This window comes from Cervus canadensis, chromosome 3 (genome assembly GCF_019320065.1).
Source record: "Cervus canadensis isolate Bull #8, Minnesota chromosome 3, ASM1932006v1, whole genome shotgun sequence".
Taxonomy (NCBI): Eukaryota; Metazoa; Chordata; class Mammalia; order Artiodactyla; family Cervidae; genus Cervus; species Cervus canadensis.
In genome coordinates, this window is record NC_057388.1 from 61815116 (window position 1) to 61834230 (window position 19115).

At 55.0% G+C, this 19115-nt stretch overlaps 1 protein-coding gene across 1 annotated transcript in view; it reads right to left on the reverse strand.

Moving 5' to 3' along the window:
• The window catches only part of MINDY4 (MINDY lysine 48 deubiquitinase 4), a 108906-nt gene that overhangs the window by 15034 nt on the left and 74757 nt on the right, over nt 1–19115 (reverse strand). The window contains exons 13-15 of the mRNA XM_043463269.1: nt 18025–18092; nt 6571–6634; nt 3100–3261 (exon numbers count right to left, since the gene is read on the reverse strand). Coding sequence (XP_043319204.1) covers nt 3100–3261; nt 6571–6634; nt 18025–18092 — 294 coding nt within the window. The remainder of the gene's footprint in view (nt 1–3099; nt 3262–6570; nt 6635–18024; nt 18093–19115) is intronic.

The following is a 19115-nucleotide window of genomic DNA, read 5'->3' on the forward strand; positions in this document are numbered from 1 at the left end:
AAGGTACTGCCAGCTAGGACTTCAACAAATGAATGCCGGGTTAAGGATCGGAGAGAAGACACGATTCAGCCCGTAACAGTCTCAGAGGGCTGGGAATCCATGAAAAGTTGTTAAGCAATGGAATAATGTGATCGATCTACTCTTTTAAAGATTACACTGGCTTCAGAGAAGGAGCCCGATTGGAAGGAGGCGGGGACAGGAGCCAGAGGCCAGCTGGGCTGCCACAGGTGTTCAGACCAGCAAGGCTGGTGGCTCGGATGGGGTGAAAGAGGACTTGAGAAACAACTTAGGGTGGGAGCCCCATGACCTCTTGATGGACTGGACGTACTCTTGGTTCAAGTAACTGGGCAGATGGTGCTATTTGTGGAGCTGGACAAAGGGGAGGAGGGTGGCGCTTGTAGATCTCTCCCTGCCAAGCTCAGTCTTTGCCCAGGTCCCTCCATGAAGGCAAGCAATGAACATGACTTACAGGTCATGGGGAAGCCCTTAAGTTAAATTCCCTGTGCTGTGTTTTCCTCCCTGGCCTGTCAGTCCCCCATCACCATGGCCACCAGGAGCCAGGAGGAGCTGGTCTTCCCAGTGCAGCCTAGCCTTCACATTGAGCCTGGGGATGCAGGGAGTAAGGGGAAGTCAGATGGGCAAGGCCAGTCCAGTTGGTCATGGAGAACAAATCAGGTTCCATAGGACACAGCCAGGCTGGAGTGGGAAGGGGTAGGGGCTCGTTACTTATGGCAGGGGTGCATTTTTTGGCCCAGAGTTGCCTCTGCTTCTCCCAGGGCACAGGAGGAATGTGGGTCACCTGACAGGACCTATCACCCCCCACAGACTCGTGAGGGCCCAGAACTCTGGCTCCCAGCCAGAGGCTGCACTGAGAAGCCTAGAGATGGGCTGTGAGTGAAGGCAGGCCGGGCTCCATGGAAGAAAAGCTTCAGCCTTATCAGAACAGCTCTGCTGTGGACATCATTTCCAGGTTGCTCCAAATACCAGATCTTCCCCATAAGCACATCTGGGCTGCCTGGTGGAAAAAGACCAGGCCAGGCTGAGTGGGGGCCCTGGCTCTGGGTCCAGGTCTGGGCCTGGATGCTTAACCTCCTTGGATTCCTTCTGTTTGATGTGGCTAATCATGAAGGCCCTGGGGAACTCAGAACCAAAACGACGGAGGGTGGAGTTCCAGGAGATGAAAGCACTCTGGTCAACTGCCAGGCCTCCACCTTCTCCTTCAGACGCCTGGTCCTCAGAGAGCTCTGGGGAGAAGGGGAGAGGCCCAGGGTTCCTTCTTTAACAAGGCCACTGTCCTAAGGCAGAGGAGCAAACCACCCCTTGTTTCAAGGAGAGAGAGTGCCCGTCTCCAATCAAATAAACAGTGGCAGCTGGGGTGGGGATTCCATGTGGATCTGAGGATTCAGATCATTGTAGGATCTGAATTTCTGCAATTAGCATTTTACTCTAAGGAAAGGATGATGTCCAACTGATGTTCCTGTCAATTACCCCCAACAGACCAAAGGAAAATAGTTTACATTTAGACTAACACCCTCCACACAAGAGTGAGATCAGGGCTCCTAGTAAGCCTTGGGATTCTGTGAGCCTGGTCAAGATTACCTCTCCGCCTGTGGAATTTCAGGTGAATGCTTGCAGAGCCCACACAGGGTCCAAGGCTCAGGGTGCCTGGTGCATCTCATGGGCCACATGGCTGCACTCCTGGGTGCTCTCCTGACATCAGCACATCTGGGAATGAGTCACTCATTCTTTACTCCCTAAGTCTTTGGAACTCACAGGGTTGCTTCCTGTCTGTGGGGGTAGGGGTGGGGGGGTCACCCCAAGATGACCCCCAGATGTCATCCACAGATGTCTGGGGATGGGGCCATCCAAACAGTGGTGTTCAATGGAGACAGCACACTTGAACATGTGATCACCCAGGAAGGCCATGATGAAACTGAACTACCCTACATACCCATCCACCTAGCATGCTCTGAGCATCCCTTTGGCTCAGTCTCTGCATCCCTGGTTCTGGGGATATAAGATCTATGAGGCCTCATCCTGACCCTCCAAGAACCTCTGCAGGGCTGGTCACTGCAGAAAGACCTCCTGCTATTCCCTCAGGACAACTCATTCGTGAAATCAACCACAGAACAATTCTTCCCTGAAGACATGAAGACCGAGACTCGGAGAAGGCTTGGCAGCAGGCAGGGACAAGGACACAGGGCCCAGTGGTCCCCTGCCCATGTTGCCAGAGATACTGTCACCCTACCCTCTGTCCAGCTTCACCTGGGGGTCACATCCTTTCTAAGATCCCAGCTGAAGTGACAGGAGAGGTAGAGGGACCAAAACACTTGCAAACTGACTGAGACCTACTACGATTGAACTGTGTCTGCTCTAAAAAAGATCTGTTGAAGTTCTAGCCCCCTGTACCTCAGAATGTGGCTTTATTGGGAAACAGGACTGCTGTAGGTTACTTAGCTAAGATGAAGTTAGTGGAGTAGGGTGGGCCCGCAATCCACATGACTGTCTCCTTCTAAGGAGACATTGAGGGAGGAGATGGCCATGTGACACGGGAGGTAGAGATTGTAGTGACAACTCTACAAGCCAAGGATCACCAGGGGTTGCTGGAAAACACCAAACACTATAAGGGACAAGGAGGGATTCTCCTTGTGGATTTCAGGAGGAGCGTGGCCCTGCCAACACCTTGATTTTGGACTTATATTAGGAGAACTTGTCCTCCAGAGCCATGAAACGCCACATTCTGAGGTTTTAAGCCACCCAGCTTGTGACGCTTTGTTGAGACAGCTCTAGGAAACTAACACGGTGCCCAAGACCTCAGGTCCTGATCACTAGAGAAGACGCCCTGGCCAACACAGACACACACGACAACTGCGGCCGTTTGACGCTACAAATCCCCTGAAGTCCCTTTCCTGGTGTCTGCTGGCTGTGGGTGTGAACCCTGGATGGCAGGGGAGCCGCACTTCTCCTGAAGCTTTTGTGATTGAGACTGGACCCCGCTCTCGGGACCTGGAGTTGAGCTCTCCTTCTCCTGCCTGCTTCCTGCAGGTCCCCAGGAGCTGGGCTCCTGGGTCTCCGGGGGCCCAAGTGCTCCGAGGGTACCTGGCACACATTGTAGTGCTCAAAGAGGGACAGGAAGCCTATGTCGCTGCGTGAGGAGATGCCTTTGAGGAGCGTGATGTTCCCGTTCCCAGAATCCAGCTCCACCACGTCGTTGAAAACATTGGACACGGCCTTCCCGGTCAGGAGCAGATTGACAAGTTCCTGTTGATGAGAGGAGAGACCAACATCAGAGGGGCCGTACCCAGCACTCCCCCCGGCCCTCGGGGAAGCTGCCAGCACTGCTCATCAAAGCGACTCTGGGAACTCATCCGTCTTTACTCCACAAGCAGTCACTGAGCATCAGCTGCACCCGGGACCCCGCTGGGGGGCAGGGGGCGGTGTTCCTGATGGAGGGAAAGAGTGGCTCCTGACCCCGGGCGTCCGGGTCTAGAGCAGGGAGGATCAGGTACGGGCCTGCATGCCTGAAGAACAATGTAGGAAGTGACCGGAGCTGTAAAAAATGTGTGCACAGAGCACTCGTGGCCCACACGGACGTGGGACCACATGACTGAGTCAGAGACGCTTTGTGGAGAAGCGACATTTGGGTGGGTCCTGAAGTGTTGGACTTTCTTTTCTTAATAAGCTTTTTTATTTTGAAATAATTTTAGAGAGTCAAAAGAAGTTGTAAAAATAGCACAGAGGGTTCCTGTGTACCCTTCGCCCAGCTTCCCCCAGATAACATCTTGCGTAACCAGAGCGTGTTCTCAACACCAGGAAGCTGACAATGGGGAGACACCAGAAACTCAGATCCAGGCTGTACTAGGACTTCACCAGTGAGGGCAGGGTCTTCCAGCAAGGAGGGAGAGGCGAGGCCAGCAGAGGCAGGGAGGTGGGGGCAGGCGGGCCCCGGCCTGGGCTCCTGCTCTGTCTCTGGCCCTGTCAGCAGCGTGGCCTCGGGACTCAGGTGCCGCACACTTGTCAGGCCGACGCGCCTGCTGACCCCAGAACCACCAGACTTGCGGAGCAGTGACTCTCTGACCATCTCCCTCAGGCAGTGCCTCCTGCGTTGAGATGGCTGCAATGGCCCTGCCCTAAGCAGAGCATCCAGGGGTCCAGCTTCCCGTTAGGAATGGGGAATCAAGTTCACAGCTGGGAGAGGATTTGCCCAGGCCACGCAGCCACTTAGCAACAGAGCCGGACTCCCACCCTCACTCTCCAGCTCCCTTTCCAGCATCCCTTCCCTCTCCCCTCACTCGTTACCCTTGAGGGGACCATCTGGCCAGCCAGAGATACAAGATGAAGGGCAACTTTTAAGTATCTGCTGCACCACTAAGGAAGGTTGCAAGAGCCCAGCCTTAACGCTGGGGCAGGACCTTCTGTCTGACCCACCCCCTGCCAGGGCTGCTGTGTGTCTGAGGCCAGCCCTCAGGAATCCCCCCGGTGGTACGTGGGAACGGCACTAACAGCTCTTGCCCATCATCAACTCTGGAGAGCAGAGTTCACAGAAGTGTTTTCCCCTGAATTGTGAGAGCGATGTGCAGGTTAATAACTCTCTCCGTCAACACCAGGATCCCTGGCCCAGAGGTAGTAAAAGAGGCCCCTCTGATGGCCGCAGAGGGGCCATTATTGAAGGGAGATGCCGAGGGGGCCTCATTGTATTCTTACAGAGGAAGCAAGAAGGAATTTGGAGGAAATGTCTGCTCTGAGATACTGCACTTTGGGGGCAGTGGCTGCCGAAGAAAGGCACAGACTTCTCCAGATACATTCAAGTGTTCCCAAATGGTTTTCGATGGGGAGAACAGATCCTGCTCCCCATCTGAGGGGTATCCCAAAACCTTCCTCAGAGCAGGAAGCCTTCTCAAAATGACAAGTGGTGATAGGCCGCTCCCTGACCCTAGTCTCAAAAATCACACAGTGGCAAAGCTTAGTGGTCACCTGACTCCTCACAACTCAAATTGTCATCCGTGGACCAGCAGCATCGCCCTTCCTGGAAGCCTGTGAGAAATTCAAAACCTCAGACCCCAGTCCAGGCCCACTGAATCTGAGCCAGCTCTTCAACAAGATTTTGTAGGATTCACGGGCACATCCAAGTTCAAAAAGCACTGACTTAGGGATTTCCCTGGTGGTCCAGTGGCTAAGAATCCACCTTCCAATGTAGGAGGCTTGGGTTCAATCCCTGGTTGGGGAACTAAGATCCCATATGCCATGGGGCACCTAAGCTCATACACCTTAACTAAAGAGCCTGTGCACCACAACTGAGATCTGATGCAGCCAAATAAATATATAAATACTTTAAAAAAAAAAAAGAAGAAGAAGAAGAAGACTGATCTAGTCCCAGTGTTTCACTCTACAAATGAAGAGACCAAGGTTCAGGAAGGGGAAGAAAACTGTCCCAGCTCACGCCACAAGTGAAACTGCCAACACAGCTCAGAATTCAGCCCAGGCTCTGTTCTATATCCCCTGTATACTGTTTAAGTGCCCTCCCCTGAGTAGCACTGCTCTGCCTGCGTGGGGAAGCTCCCAAAGGGAGGACAGGTAGGAAGACCCAGAGCGGGCTGGACCACCCCCAGTGGCCGCTCAGCCTGAAACCTTTCTCTGGGGGCTGGGCAACAGCCAACCTCACATCTCCTTGGGTGCCTGAGACAAACCACAGGCCCTGAGCTAGCCCCTGCATGGTGCCCAGATGTGTTTTCAGGACTGGCACGTGTGAGCCAGGACCCCTAGGACAGCTGGGGTCAGCTGTCCTCTGTGGGCCCAGCAGCCAGAGAGGCTCCACCCAGCCAAGTTTGTGCTATATGCGCTGCCCCCAGAGGCACTGAGGGTTGGGTTTAACCGTGGCCAGGTGGCCACTCAGGGAGATCTTGCCATGCAGAGAAAAGCTCAGGCAGAAGTCAGGTGGAGCATTTGGCTCCCAGTCCTGACACCTGATGACAGGATCTTAAATTTATTTTTATTTATTTATTTTTTGGCCGCACCTTGCCGCATGTGGGATCTTAGTTCCTTAACCAGGGATTAGACCTGTGACGCCTGCAATGGAAGTGTGGATTCTCAACCACTGGACTTCCAGGGAAGTGCCTGCCATGATAGGTAAACAGATCCTTTTCCTGTATCACCGGGAAACCGGGAGAATTGAAGACAAGCAGTTGTGCTAAGGGAGACCTGCTCTCCACAAGGCCCCTCTGTGAAGATGCAGAGGGAAGGGTGGTCCTAAAGACAATATCCTGTACAAATGCAGGGGGCCAGGGCCGTCGTCGCCACAGCTGGACCTGGGCCCCTCATTCACGCCGGGGCTCTGGGCTGGGCAGTGCTTGGGTCTGTCTCTTTGGCACCTCCTCTGTCTACAGGCACACATATTGGGCACAGCAAAGCCTAAAAGCAGAAGCTAACCCGAGTTCCCTTTCTAGGTCTCTGTGATGAGGAAGCCCAGCAGAACCTGAAAGCTGCTCGGGGAGAGCTAGCAGGAGCAAAGACAGAAGGGAAGAGGAAGGGAAAGATGTGCTAGGCTGCCCCACACCCTACCATGGCCCTGACCTGCGTGCAGTATCCGTGTGCTCCAATCAGGTGGCTGGTGGGGACGTCGAAGTCCTGGCGGACACTGGGGAGCAAGAAGAAAGGGCTGTTAGCACGTCTCTGCCTGACTTGGGCTGCCGGGCAAACCTCAAGGAGGGCCTGGGACTCCCCTGAGGTTCCAGGCTGAGGCCCAGGACTCCAGCTTTGTCGGGAACCCGAGTTTCTGTACTCTGTGCCCACCCTGGGGCCGGAGCCCGGGACTCACTCTGCTCTGGGCAGCGGCCTCCACTCTGGCTTCATCGGGCCCTCTGTGGGCAACCAGAGGTTGGGGATGGAAGCATGCCACAGCAGAAAAGGGCCCTGGGTTTGGAATCTACACCCTGCATTCACACTCCGTCACTTACTAATGGTGGGGACTGGACATCCCCTGCCCTGTCCTCAGTCTACAAGTCAGTTAAATAGGAGGAATGGCCTCAAATGCCTCCTTGAGTCCAAAAAAAAAAAGCTACCACCACCTGGGCATAAACTCTGTACGAGGCCGAGTATAGTCACTATTTCCTAAACCCTGAAAGAAAACCAAGGCTCCAAGAACTGACTTGCCCAGGACACTCAGCTCATGGTTGATGGCGCTGGAGAGGGACCTAGTTGCCAGTCTCAGTGGCCTGTGTTCCCCTCGCCCCACGTCACACCTGTGGCTCCACCTTCAGAATGGGTGTCCCCGCAAAGGCACAAGGAGAAAAGCAACTTTGCCAAAAGAAACCCACCAAACTGAAAGAAAGAGGTTTCTATGACTGTATGCTATTGGGGGCCAGAACAATGCAGGGTGTCACATCAGCAGTGGCCCTGTCACATGTGAGGTCAGTACTAGGACGCAAGCCCCTTGCCCATAAATCTCAAAACCATGATATTATATGGAAAACTCACCATAAGGACATGACTCCTTTTACCCCAAAGTAAATCCCTTAGGACACAAAGCATTGTTGTTGAACAGAGCTGTGCGATGGGTAATAAGAAAGGAGCTCCCCTCCACAGACTGCACTTATACAGAGGACAGCATTTCAAACCTCCAGCCACCGGGGGAAATGGCAATTACTATATATTATAGACTTGGCAGGGCTTCCCAGGTGGCGCTAGTGGTAAAGAATCCACTTGCCAATGCAGGAGACGTGAGAGATGTAGGTTTGATCCCTGGGTCAGGAAGATCCCCTGGAGTAGGAAATGCCAACCTGCTCTAGTATTCTTGCCTGGAAAATTCCATGGACAGAGGAGTCTGGCGGGCTACAGTCCATGAGGCTGCAAAGAGTCAGACATGACTGAGCTTTTATAGATGTGGAAAGAAGCTCAGAGGTTAACACCACGGGTAGGGTGTTACTTGAGGCCAGGGAGCTGGCTCCCCCTATAGCTGCCCACCCAGCATGGGCCGTGACCTGGCCTACCCCCTATATCCCCACCCCAAAGAGAGCGCCGAGAGATAGCCCAGAGGTAGAAAGAGCCAAGTAATCATGACGTTTGTTTTTCCTTCCAGTGGAAGAGAAGAAAAACCTGGCCTCGGTTTCATGCGTTAAATCTAAGACCTGCCGTAAGTCCATAAACCTAAAACATACTACTGTGGTCAAACGGTGATGGTCCGTGGTCCACATGGCCCTGGGTTAGCCCTGCAGGGCCCAGCCAAAAACCACTGAGGTGGGAGTCCTTTAGAAGGGCCTTGTAGGCTGGCCCACCAGACATGGCCCAGCAGGCCTGGGAAGGAGCCAGCTGGGGGGACGGGGGGACAAATGGCCGAGGGTGGCATGCAGCTGGTGCTGGCTCGGGCAGAAGAATTGATGGAAATACTCCTCGTGGCATACACAGGCATCTTCTGAAGGGAAGAAAATAACCTCAGAGGGGCCCTGGGTAGACTGATAAGCATCACTGGCCCCGAGCCGCCCCGAAGCTTTCAGAAGCAGTCTGATCTTCATAACCTCACAGTCTCATGTTCACCCAGCAGGGCTGAGCGCCTGCGTCAGCTGAGAGCAGAGGGACAGGCAGAGAGGACAATGGGAGGAAATGGTAATTGCATCCTTAGGTGCAAACATGATGGGAAATTCAGAAGTAGACTCAGATATTAAAAGGGAGGAACATCTGTATTTCATATCAGGGCATTTGGGAGACGCCAAGGAGCAGCTTATGGCTTAAGAGATTTACAACTTTGGCAAATCTAGATGCCCAGACCTCCCTCCAGGGGAAATCCCTGGAGAGCTGAAAGTGAGGAGTCTCGAAGCAAAGAAACAGCAGCTTCTGCTCTGCCCAGAGATGAGGCAATTCACATGGCAGGGCCAGCACCAGGTCTGAGTTCTAGCCCCCGTTCGCCGTAGGGCCACAGACCTCCCCTCTCTGGGTCTCAGTCTCCCCTTTTGAAATATGAGGGGCTTTGCGCAAGGTCAGGCAGCGTCCCAGGTGTAGGGGCTGAATCAGTGTGGGGGGGGGGGAGCGGTGCTGAAGGGCTCTAGGGTCCCTACCTTCTGGGCTTCTGAGCTTCAAGCTGCAATGGGCCCTCCCCTAGGACTGACCACCATTCCAGTCTAATGAGCAGGTTATTACTTCCATGGTCTTTCTGGGGGCTAGACAACACTGGACCCCAGGGGAGTTCTACAAAGCCCGAGGACCCAGGCACCAGGCTGGGTGACAGGAGCCAGGAGAAGCCAGGTCCTGATGAAGTCTGTCCCCTGAGACTGTCCTGTACTGGGGACCCCCTCAAGGAGCAGGAACTTGGCCTGGATTTTAGACTGCAGGAAGCACAGAGTGGTGGGAGCCTAAGCGGACCTGCCCAAGGCATGGAAACTTACGAGGAGGGGCGTGGCTCTAGCTGCCCTGCCACCAACCTCCTCAGCATTCTGGAAGCCAAGGGCCAGAACCTGGATCAATGGTCTGGGGTGATGAGCCAACCCTGGGGGTGTCCAGTCCACCTGCTGACAGTGGAGGGGCCTCTGCCCAGAGTGCCAGCAAGGACGGTTTCTCCCAGCTCTGCCTCTGTCGGGAGGTCCTGAGATGCTGCTCTGCGCCAAGAAACAGAACGAGGAGGGCGTCAGGGCTAGCACATCCCCCAGGGCCCAGCATTGTGCAGATGGGAGAATGAATGGCCAGAGAAAGGATGCAGCTGGCCCAGAGGTAGTGACAGGTGCCAGCTCACTCTCAGGCTGAAGCTGGTCTGAGAGCTCCACTGGCTCTGTCCAACCTTCCCTCCAGCACAGGGCTCGGAGGGACAAAGGTTCTGCCTCTGAGCAGCTTCCAGTGTACAAGACTTGGACCTGCAGAGTCTGCGGTCTCCGACACTTTCAGGAACACCTCCCTAAAGCCTTGGAGGCCAGCAGGCAAGAACCACCATCTCCGTGATGATGGGGAAACTGAGACCCAGAAAGGAGAAGAGACCTGGGGTCATACAGAGTCGGCAGGCCAGGACTGTGTCCCTGACCTGACGCCAACATCACACAGTGCAGCCTGAAACACATGATCGTAGTCAGCCCGGTCAGCCAGCTCCAGACAGGTACGGGAGCCCTGCAACCCCGCTGCTGGTTGCCACCCTCCCTGGCTGAGACACAGCTTGTCCCGTCACTCTAAAGCCTACCCAACACGCAAGTGAACGTGTGAATATGGGCATTTTGTGCAGAAGTTTCTGAATAAGAAGGATACGCCCAAGTGGCCGAGAAATAGGGTTCTGGTCTATAGCCAAAATTCACCTAAAATCAGTGTCCACGAGAGGTGGGGTCAGCGGGGTCCTGGCCTGGCTGGGTGACCTCGGGCAAGTCACTGCCTCGCTCTCAGCCTGTGTCTTCATTTATAAAACCAGAGGCCTGGAGCAGAAAGGTCTCCAGGGACCCTCCAGGATGTGAACAAGTGTGTCTGGTCCACAACTCTGATATTTAAAACATCATGCCTAAAAATAGTTGGTAATTAACCAACTATTTTTAGCAGGAGGACCTCACCAGCCACCTTCCCTCCACCTGACCTCTGGGGCGCCAGGCCCAGGGCACCCCCAGACCCCACTGGGCCAGCTCCTGCCTGTCCCTCCCAGGAGACCCTCCCCTAGATAATGCACCTTCCACTGTATTCCCGGCCACCTGCAGTGGCCTCCAAAAACCATCACCTATTGCGGGGACTTCTATTGACTCTTGAGGGCAACATCAACAGTGAAAGGACAGCTGTGGAACAACTAAGAGAACCTGGACTCTCAACTCAGGGACACTGGGATTACTCCCCTCTCTGAGCCTCAGTTTCCCCACCTGCAAAATGGGTATGAAGACACCTCTTTCTATTACAGAATTGCTGTGAGAACTGGATGAGATGAACTATATAAAGCACTTGACATTTGGGAAATGTCACTTCCTTTTTCCTACGATAACAGCCATAACAACAACAACAAAAAATAACAATGACTGAGCGGCCACGATTCCTGGAACTTCGACTATTCGTATCACGGCCAAGAACCCAGAATAGATGGAGGCTCCACTCCCAGTGACTGAACTGTGGCCATGGATATCTTAAAAGGATCTGGATGTGGTGGATACTGACTGTTTTCTCAGGAAGGTTGACAGGGAATTGACAATGAGTCACAACATCTGGGTGTCAGGTCCCCTCTGCCACCTGCACTGTGACCTTTGGTAAACTGTTTTCTACCTCTGAGCCTTGAGTATGGCATCCCCTGACAGGGATAACAATAACCACTTCAAAGGGTTGTTGCGATAAGGGATGAGCCCATAAAAAAGACTCGCAAACTCCAGACAGCTACCCAGATGGGAGGGAACGGGTGCTATTTCCATTCTGCCGGCAGGGGCCCTAAAGAGGAACGGATAGATGGGGACCCAGGAACAGGGCAAGGTGTGGGGATGGAGAGAGAGGGACAGGCCTAAAGGAAGAAAGAGAAAACAGAGATGCCCAAGCCATTCCCTCCCCATCCCCTTTCCCCCTCACCGCTCCTGTTCCTCCCCCCACGTGCCCACACCTTCCTTCCAACCACACCTGGAGGAACCAGTCCCTGAAGACCTCTCAGCTGGCCTTCGCCTGCTTTGTCCTTGCTGCCTGCCACGGCCCTTCCAATGAAGCCCTCAAGCTCTGCTAAATGTCGTCTCATCCATTAAGAGACACCTCCCATGCCCCAGGACAGAGGTGCCCCATCTCTCTGTGGACACCCCCTTCTGAATAGCGCCCCCCAAACCCACTGCTTTCCGGGTGCCAACCTTGCTCCTCCAAGCAGCAAGGACCTGGAGGGTCAGGGTAACACTGTCCATCCAGCCCCGCAGCGCCCAGAACTGGGCCCTAACCACGCAGGTGCACAGCGGATGGACCCCAAATGATGTGAGCCTGCCCACACCCATCTTATGGAACAGCCTCTGGAAGTGGGGTCCCAGGGCATGGTCAGAGGCAGGCAGAAACAAGCTTCCCACCCAAGCAGCTGGAGATAGACTGGAGATTCCTTCCAAAGGTGAATGGTCTCTTCCTCCTCCTGAGGCCAGTCCTCTCTACCCAGGCATCTGAGCGAGCCTTTCGTGGAACAAGCAGGTGTAGCCCTAGGGTCAATGGGTAGGGCTGCTGGGTGCACTGGGCATCAGGAGACCCTCCCAGCTCTGCCACTAACCCTGGGGTGGTTTGGGCTTGGTCACCCTTCTCTGCATCCAGCCCCCAGGCTCTGTCTGTGGGCGGACCTGCCGCCTTCAGCCACGCCCTGCTGGCACTCACTGGCCATGACTTGCCATCTCAGCATCTAGGACCAGACCATGCTGGCTGAAATGAAGTGGAGAGTGAAGCCAGAAGACAAACATCAATTTGTCTGGGACTCCCTGGTGTCCTGTTTCCCACTCTCCTTCTAAGTGGGCAGACATGGAATAGAAGTGCCTGTCATTCCCCACCCAGCCCAGGAAGGGCCATGTAGGCACAGGATATGTTGGTGATGCTATCAGCTGTGTGCCAACCTACCCTGAATTCTCAGAGCCTTGGTCCCCACAACTGCAAAATGGAATAATGACTCCAGGCCTATGGGCCTGCTCCTTGGGTTACCGTCAGCCCCCAAAGCCCAGGGTAGGCTGTTTTTGCCCAGCCTCAGCTGAGTGGGAGGGACGCCTGCTTCTGCCCGCCTCCAAACACTGCCTGGGACCCAGCTTCTGGAGGCTGTTCCAGGGGCTGGGTGTGGGCAGGCTCACATCATTCGGGGCCCATCTGCTCTGCACCTGCAGGGTCCCAGGGCCCTCCCGCCCCCCTCCGCCTCCAGCCGGTGCTGCACCCTCAGAACCTGGCTTCCTCGGGGTGAGAGAGCGGACCAGAGAGCTACAGGACAGAACTCTGATCATTGCACAGGAGCTGGGAGACATGGGAGCTGGGTGCTCCCAGAAAGGGAACCCAGGAGGAAGCAAGGTCAGTCAAAGGAAGGGGGCCTGGGGAGAGAGTCTGCTACTTCCAATGACAAAGTATAGGCAAGCCCTTTGGGTCTGCCTCCCACATACCACCTTGACCTCTTCAGACACGTCTGCTGAAAGCACTCACTACCCGGCCTCCTTTGTTGTTCAGTCGCTAGGTCTTGTCCGACTCTTTGTGACCCCATGGACTGCAGCATGCCAGACTTCCCTGTCCTTCACTATCTCCCAGAGCTTGCTCAAACTCATGTCCACTGAGTCGGTGATGCCATCTAACCATCTCATCCTCTGCCACCCTCTTTTCCTTTTGCCTTCAAATACAGCCTCCACTGGAATTCAAATCCAGGTTAAAGGTGACCTGGAGTTCACTGAGAAAGTTCCTCTCCTCCAGTCTCCCACCTATAGTCAAAAGAACTTGCCATGTTGGGAATGAGGGCCATTAACCATTTCACTTGGTCTCCATGTCCCACCTGGAAGAGACAGGGGAGAGAGGCGAGGCTCCATTCAGGGCTGCAAAGCAGTGTGGAGTCAGGGCACCCGCTCTGGGCAGCTCTGTGTGCACCTCCCTTCCTGGACTCGGGTTTAGGGGGTGTGATAGGAGGGTGGAGGAGAACGCTGACGAGAATCCTATCTATCCCTTTCTACCAGGACTGCGTGTCTGTGGCCACCAAGATCCTGTGATTCTCAGCCAGAACAGCCCTCTGCTCAAATCCCTATGTCACCAGCCACCAGCCAGCCCAGCCCCCCTAAGGCAGACCGGAAGCTTTACCACTGCTTCTCTCCATCTCTGAGGGTGTCCTGCAGGGCCCAGATCTAACCCACCCTCAAGCTCAAGCCCCCTCCAGCTCCTGGATATGTCCCACACCTCGAGTTCCTCACCACACAGCCCGTGCCTGCCCCATCCCTTCCCCAGCCAGTGTGGTGGGTCCCTGGGTGGGGGAGGAGGGGTTGACCACCTTCGGGGGCAGCTCCCTGAGTTCACAGGCCCCACAATAGTTGCAACCCAGGCCTGGCCACCGCGAGGTTTCAGAAGTGGGGACACAACGCAGCTCCCTGTAGGCTGAGGAGTGCCCGTGAAAAGGCTCCCTGGAGCCCGCCAAGCAGGAGGCTCCCCTGGGAACACGGCGGAGACACAGGGAGCAAGAGTGAAGAGACAGAAGGGAGGACACCCAGTCCCAAAGACACTGTTTGGGTTTCTAGATCCAGCCACTCCCAAAGCCCTGGGCTTCAACATAAATCAATTAATAGAGCGCTTTCTGCTTACGGTAAGAGCTGGCTCTCTGTTACTTGCCTTTGCCTGACCAATGCACATGGCTAGCCTTCAGTTCCAGGCTGTTTCACTGTGTTGCTGTTTCCACTGAGGAGACGGTTACAGAGAGCACAGAGCCACACGCTGTGGGGGCTGCTCCACACCCTCAGTGCCTGGCTTGTGCTGCTCAAAAATTACTTCAGCAAATGACAAAGTACTGCCTCTTCTGGACTTTCAAGACTGCCCTTGGGCATCGAGAGTTGCCACTGCAATGAATGCCAAAGGTCTACTGAATGAAAAGGTTTTCTTCACAAGCCGTCCCCCACCCCCACCCCCTGGGCCTAAGTCACCCGAGGGGCGTCGCCCAAACCCTCCCTGTGCCGAGGGGCTGGCACACCCCTGCGCTGCCCTCTGCAAGGCCTGGCACAGAGCTGACCTTGACCCCACAACCCTGAGCATCTTTGGGGTTTCTGAGAATGTGCGGGGGAAAGTTCTGGGCCAGGCGGTTTGGAAAGCAGGGGGTCTAGGCGAACATGAAAGCTTGCATGAGATTTACTGTAAGCAACTCAAGATCTTAGGAAAGAAAATAGATGGCTTGAAATCAAGCAGAAAAATAATAAAGCCTTCTCAAGGCTTTGCACTCAGCCTGGAGTAAACAAAACTCAAAGGCCAGCTTTGCTGCTGTTCTTTCAGCCTCTGAGGGTGAAGGGGGCAGGCTGCACCCTACTGCAGCTGTCTGTCCATGGTACCCTCACCCAGGCTCCACCCAGCGCTGGGGACAGCCCACGGACAGGGGGAAATGACTCTGGGGTGACAGCCTCCTCTGGGACTCAGACATGAGTCTCAGAGCCTTGCTAGGGGGAGGGTCGGTCATGCCCTCAGTCACACTCACACTCCCGCACACACACAGTCAAGTCACCCTTCCCACAGTCTCAGGCACAACCACCAACACCCACATCATCTCACACCCGGGCCTGCAGACTCACTCATCTCTCATCCACACACACCCCGCCACACACACACACAGACTCACACTATGTTTGTGAAGAACTTGGTGTGTTTCCCAGCCACCCCTGCCCCGCTTCTCCTGGCTGAACAGCATATGATTTGAGAGACTTGTGCTCTCTTTTGGGTTACCCACTTTATGCCCCAGATCACCCTGAAATGGTATCAAAGGATTCAGCAAAGCTAAATCTGAACCCCAGAGCAGGAGGCCCTTAGGTTCGCCTGGTCCTGTGGTTTTTAAGCAGTGTTTGCAGAACTGGGATTTCTGCAAAGAGCAGTCTCCAGGCAGCAAGGAGGACCCATATCACCCATTTGCAGGACATCCCCATGGCCTGATCTACACCACGAGGCACCCAGCCAAGACTGAAGGCAAGACAGGACAGCACAGGACAAGAGAAGCTCTGAGCACAGCTAGGATAGGACGGGACTAATCATAGCCGCCATCCAAGACCTCCCACCCCCTGGGACCTGCCAGGCACACGACAGGTATGTCTTCATTTAACCATGTGAGGTCGGAATGATCAGCCCCATTTTACAGAGCTAAGAAACTCAGGCTCAAAGGTGTATGGAGGCAGGCATGAAACCAAGTCTGTTCTACTCCCAAGTTCAAGTCCTTAAACAACAAACCCCAGAGAGTCCTGTCTGGGACCTGGCTGCCCGAGGTGAGCTGTGTAACTCTTGGGCAAATCACTCGACTCGCCTCTCAGAGCCTTATTTTCTCATCCGAAAGATGATGACAGAGGTGACAACAGTGCCACCTAACAAGATTGCTGTGGGGATTAAACGCGTCTCGTGTAAAACGTCACAGCCAAGAACCTGGCGGGTAGGAAGCTTCCTAGATGTTGGCTGCTGTCCTTCTTACTTCTGATGAGAATGATCTCTATGCTGTCTACTTAGGAGAAGGGAAAGGGGAGCCACAGGAGTAAGACAAACCCCGCTGATGCGCTGCCGGGGCCAATGCTTGAGCGGGTGTCTGTGAGGTCCTCCTGGCAGGCAGGGGCCAGGATGGCTGTAGTTGCCCAGGAAGGTTCCAGAACCACAGGCCTCCAGTTCGCACGGAAGGTCCTCAGGGGCCCTGAGCAGGAGAGACCATCTTTCCATACCCTCTCTGGGGCCAAGAGGACCCCCACAGTGTCGTGTGTGTCTGCATGTGTATCTGTGTGTCTGAGTATGTGTAAGTCCCTTTCTGCATCTGTGCTTGGTGGAGGCGGAGGGGCCTGGCAGCCCCTTCCCTCAGGCATATGAGGTTGTGCTGGTCCAGCGGGGCAGCCTCCCCAACACAGATGCCCCACAGGTACCACGGCTGAGGCAGGCACCTAGGGGTCTGACTTGGTTGGATGGGGCGGGGAGGTGGCAGAAGCCACCCCAGTGGTGGAGCTCTAGAGAACATGAAGCAAAGCCTGGATGGGGGGCCCCAAGGCCCCTCAAATGGACACGGCTGCCCGAGCAGCTCCCTAAGGAGCATGCGCATGAACAGCGGGCCCAGCTTCCAGGCTGGCAAGTGGCACCAAGAGCAGAGACACTCTAAGCACAGAGGCCTTGATCCCCACAGTCAGGGGGCCCCCGTGCAGAGGGGGAAACGGGCCCAGAGGATTGCAGAAAGGCCTGGTCGTCCTGTCAGGGAGCTCAAGAGTATCCCCCACACACCCATCAGCCCAGGGATTAGCAAACCCAGGCCTGGGGAGATCGCAGCGCAGCGGCTTATGGTCTCCATGCACGTGAGCCCAGCCAGGAATGAATCATATCATTATGGCAGGATTAGAAGAAAAATGCCATTAGAAAGTGCACACACACGCATTTAATAAGGTCAGTAGCAGTGAGCAGCAGGCCGGCCCGCAGCACGAGGCTGCAGAGCCCCGGCCTCCCGCTCCTCCCACCAGCACCCGAGGCCTGGGGGAAAGTGGACAAGACCCGCTCAGGCCCAGGATCAGGGAGCAGGTGCCTCCTTATGCCGGGCCCCCCGCCAGTCTGGGCACCCCATGGCTACTCTTTCCACCTCCCCTACTCAGAGTTGTTTCCAAATCTTCCCCAACACCATACACATCCTGCTCCCCTGTCAAGTGAAAATTTGTCCCCCTAGCTCTCCATGTCCTCTGGGGTCTGCGCTCTGCTTGGAAGTGGATGGGGTAATCAATTGTGTTTTACAAACCTCTTAATGTGCTATTAATCTGTTACCCTCCCTGGTGACATAATGCTCAGGTGACAACTATGGAAAAGAGGCCTAGAAAGCACCCAGGGAATGAGGGTGATGACAGAGCTCCAGCTCTCAGGAAGCCTGGGAGCCTGAGTTTGATGGGATGCCCAGAGTACAAGTCGGGTACCCAACCTCCCTGCTCCCCCAGCCTCTAAGGCCCTGGTGCAGCCCCAGACCCAGCCCTCAGAGTTAGCTCTAGACACAAACCTGGAAGCCTTTGGGACTGCTTTGGCCCACAGCATGTCCACAGGACCCTTGGTCATCTCCCAGCTCCCAGCCTCAACTGTCCAGCCCTGCACACATCCAAGGGAGTCCACATACACTCTCAAGCACTCGCCCACTGCAGTGCTGCTAGGACCCCAGGGGTGCTGTAAGCTCTTGAGGGGGTGAGGGGGGATGTCTTTTGGATCTGAGTCCCCTGCGACCCCCCGCCCCCAGTACATGCAGGGAGATGGAGGAGAAGGTAGTGCTGCCAATGTGTACAGAGGATGTAACTGTTCTCTCCCCGACTAGCCTACTGACCCCCAGTTCACTGCTCCATTCATCCTTTCCACCAGGCTCACTGAGCACCCACTGCCCGCCAAGCTCTGCAGTGACCAGACAGATAAGCCCGGCTCCGGGAACTAAGAGGGGAAAATACTCACAGCTCTGTCGATCTGGACAGGATGGCCGACAGTGTGAGCAGGACACATCCGTAAGGGCCTGCTTCAAACTGAAAAGAGGAGAAAGCAATGAGAACCATCAAGTGTCTGCACCTCCCTCCTCTGGGTTCCTTGGGGACCATACCCCAGGGAGCAGGCTGACTCCAAGCCAGCCAGCGACTTCGAGCTGGGTCCCAGAGGTGGCCCCACAGCAGACTCCATGCAGGTCTCCCAAACCAGATTCCCAAAGGGATGAGGAACACACAAGCCTCAGTGACAGCAGAGCAGATGCGGTGCCCCCGAGGAAACACCCATGACCTCGGAGTCCTGGAAGCTCGCGGACAGTGGTGGCCTCCACTACCGTGCAGGTGTCTCCTGCTGATTATCACATCTAAAACTACCCCGGGCCTGTAGGATAAACACCATATTCACCGCCCTCTGCCGTGTGAGGAAATGGGGGCTCAGAAACTGAGCAACTGGCCCAACGTCACACAACTTGCAGGCCGCCCACTGGGAACCCTGGGGGCTCCCTCTGATTCCAAATCCCTTATTCCTAAGGGGTCCTAAGAACTGCACTGGGCAGGGAGCAGGCTGGAGGACGGTCAGGTGGGGAGGTGCCAGTGAGGTGAGCCTGGCAAGTGCAAGGGCAGAGCCTGTCATTTCAAAATTTTTTGCCGTTCATCATGAATTTTTTTTGGATTAATTTTTAATAGTTTTTAGCTATTGCACTAAAATATTATTTGTGCTAATTACTGTGGTTTGAGGGGACCCCTCTGAATTTGAGGAGTGCCCCGCTTGCCTTTCCCTAGTCTCAACCCTGGTCTGGAGCCGGAGGTCTGCTGCCTGGGTTTACATCCCGGCTCTGCACCCCCACTTCTAGCTATGTGACCACAGGGAGATTTCTTAATTTTTCGTCCCCAGTCTTCTCATCTGTAAAACAAGGATAATACAAACAGGAACCATCCTCATGAGGCTGTTGTGAAGATTAAGTGAGATCGTCCTGGTAAAGTACTTCCAGCAGGGCCTGACACCCGCATTAGCGGTCAGTATGGTGCCGGGTCCTCAAGGCCCACCTGTCCAGTGAGTCCGGCAGG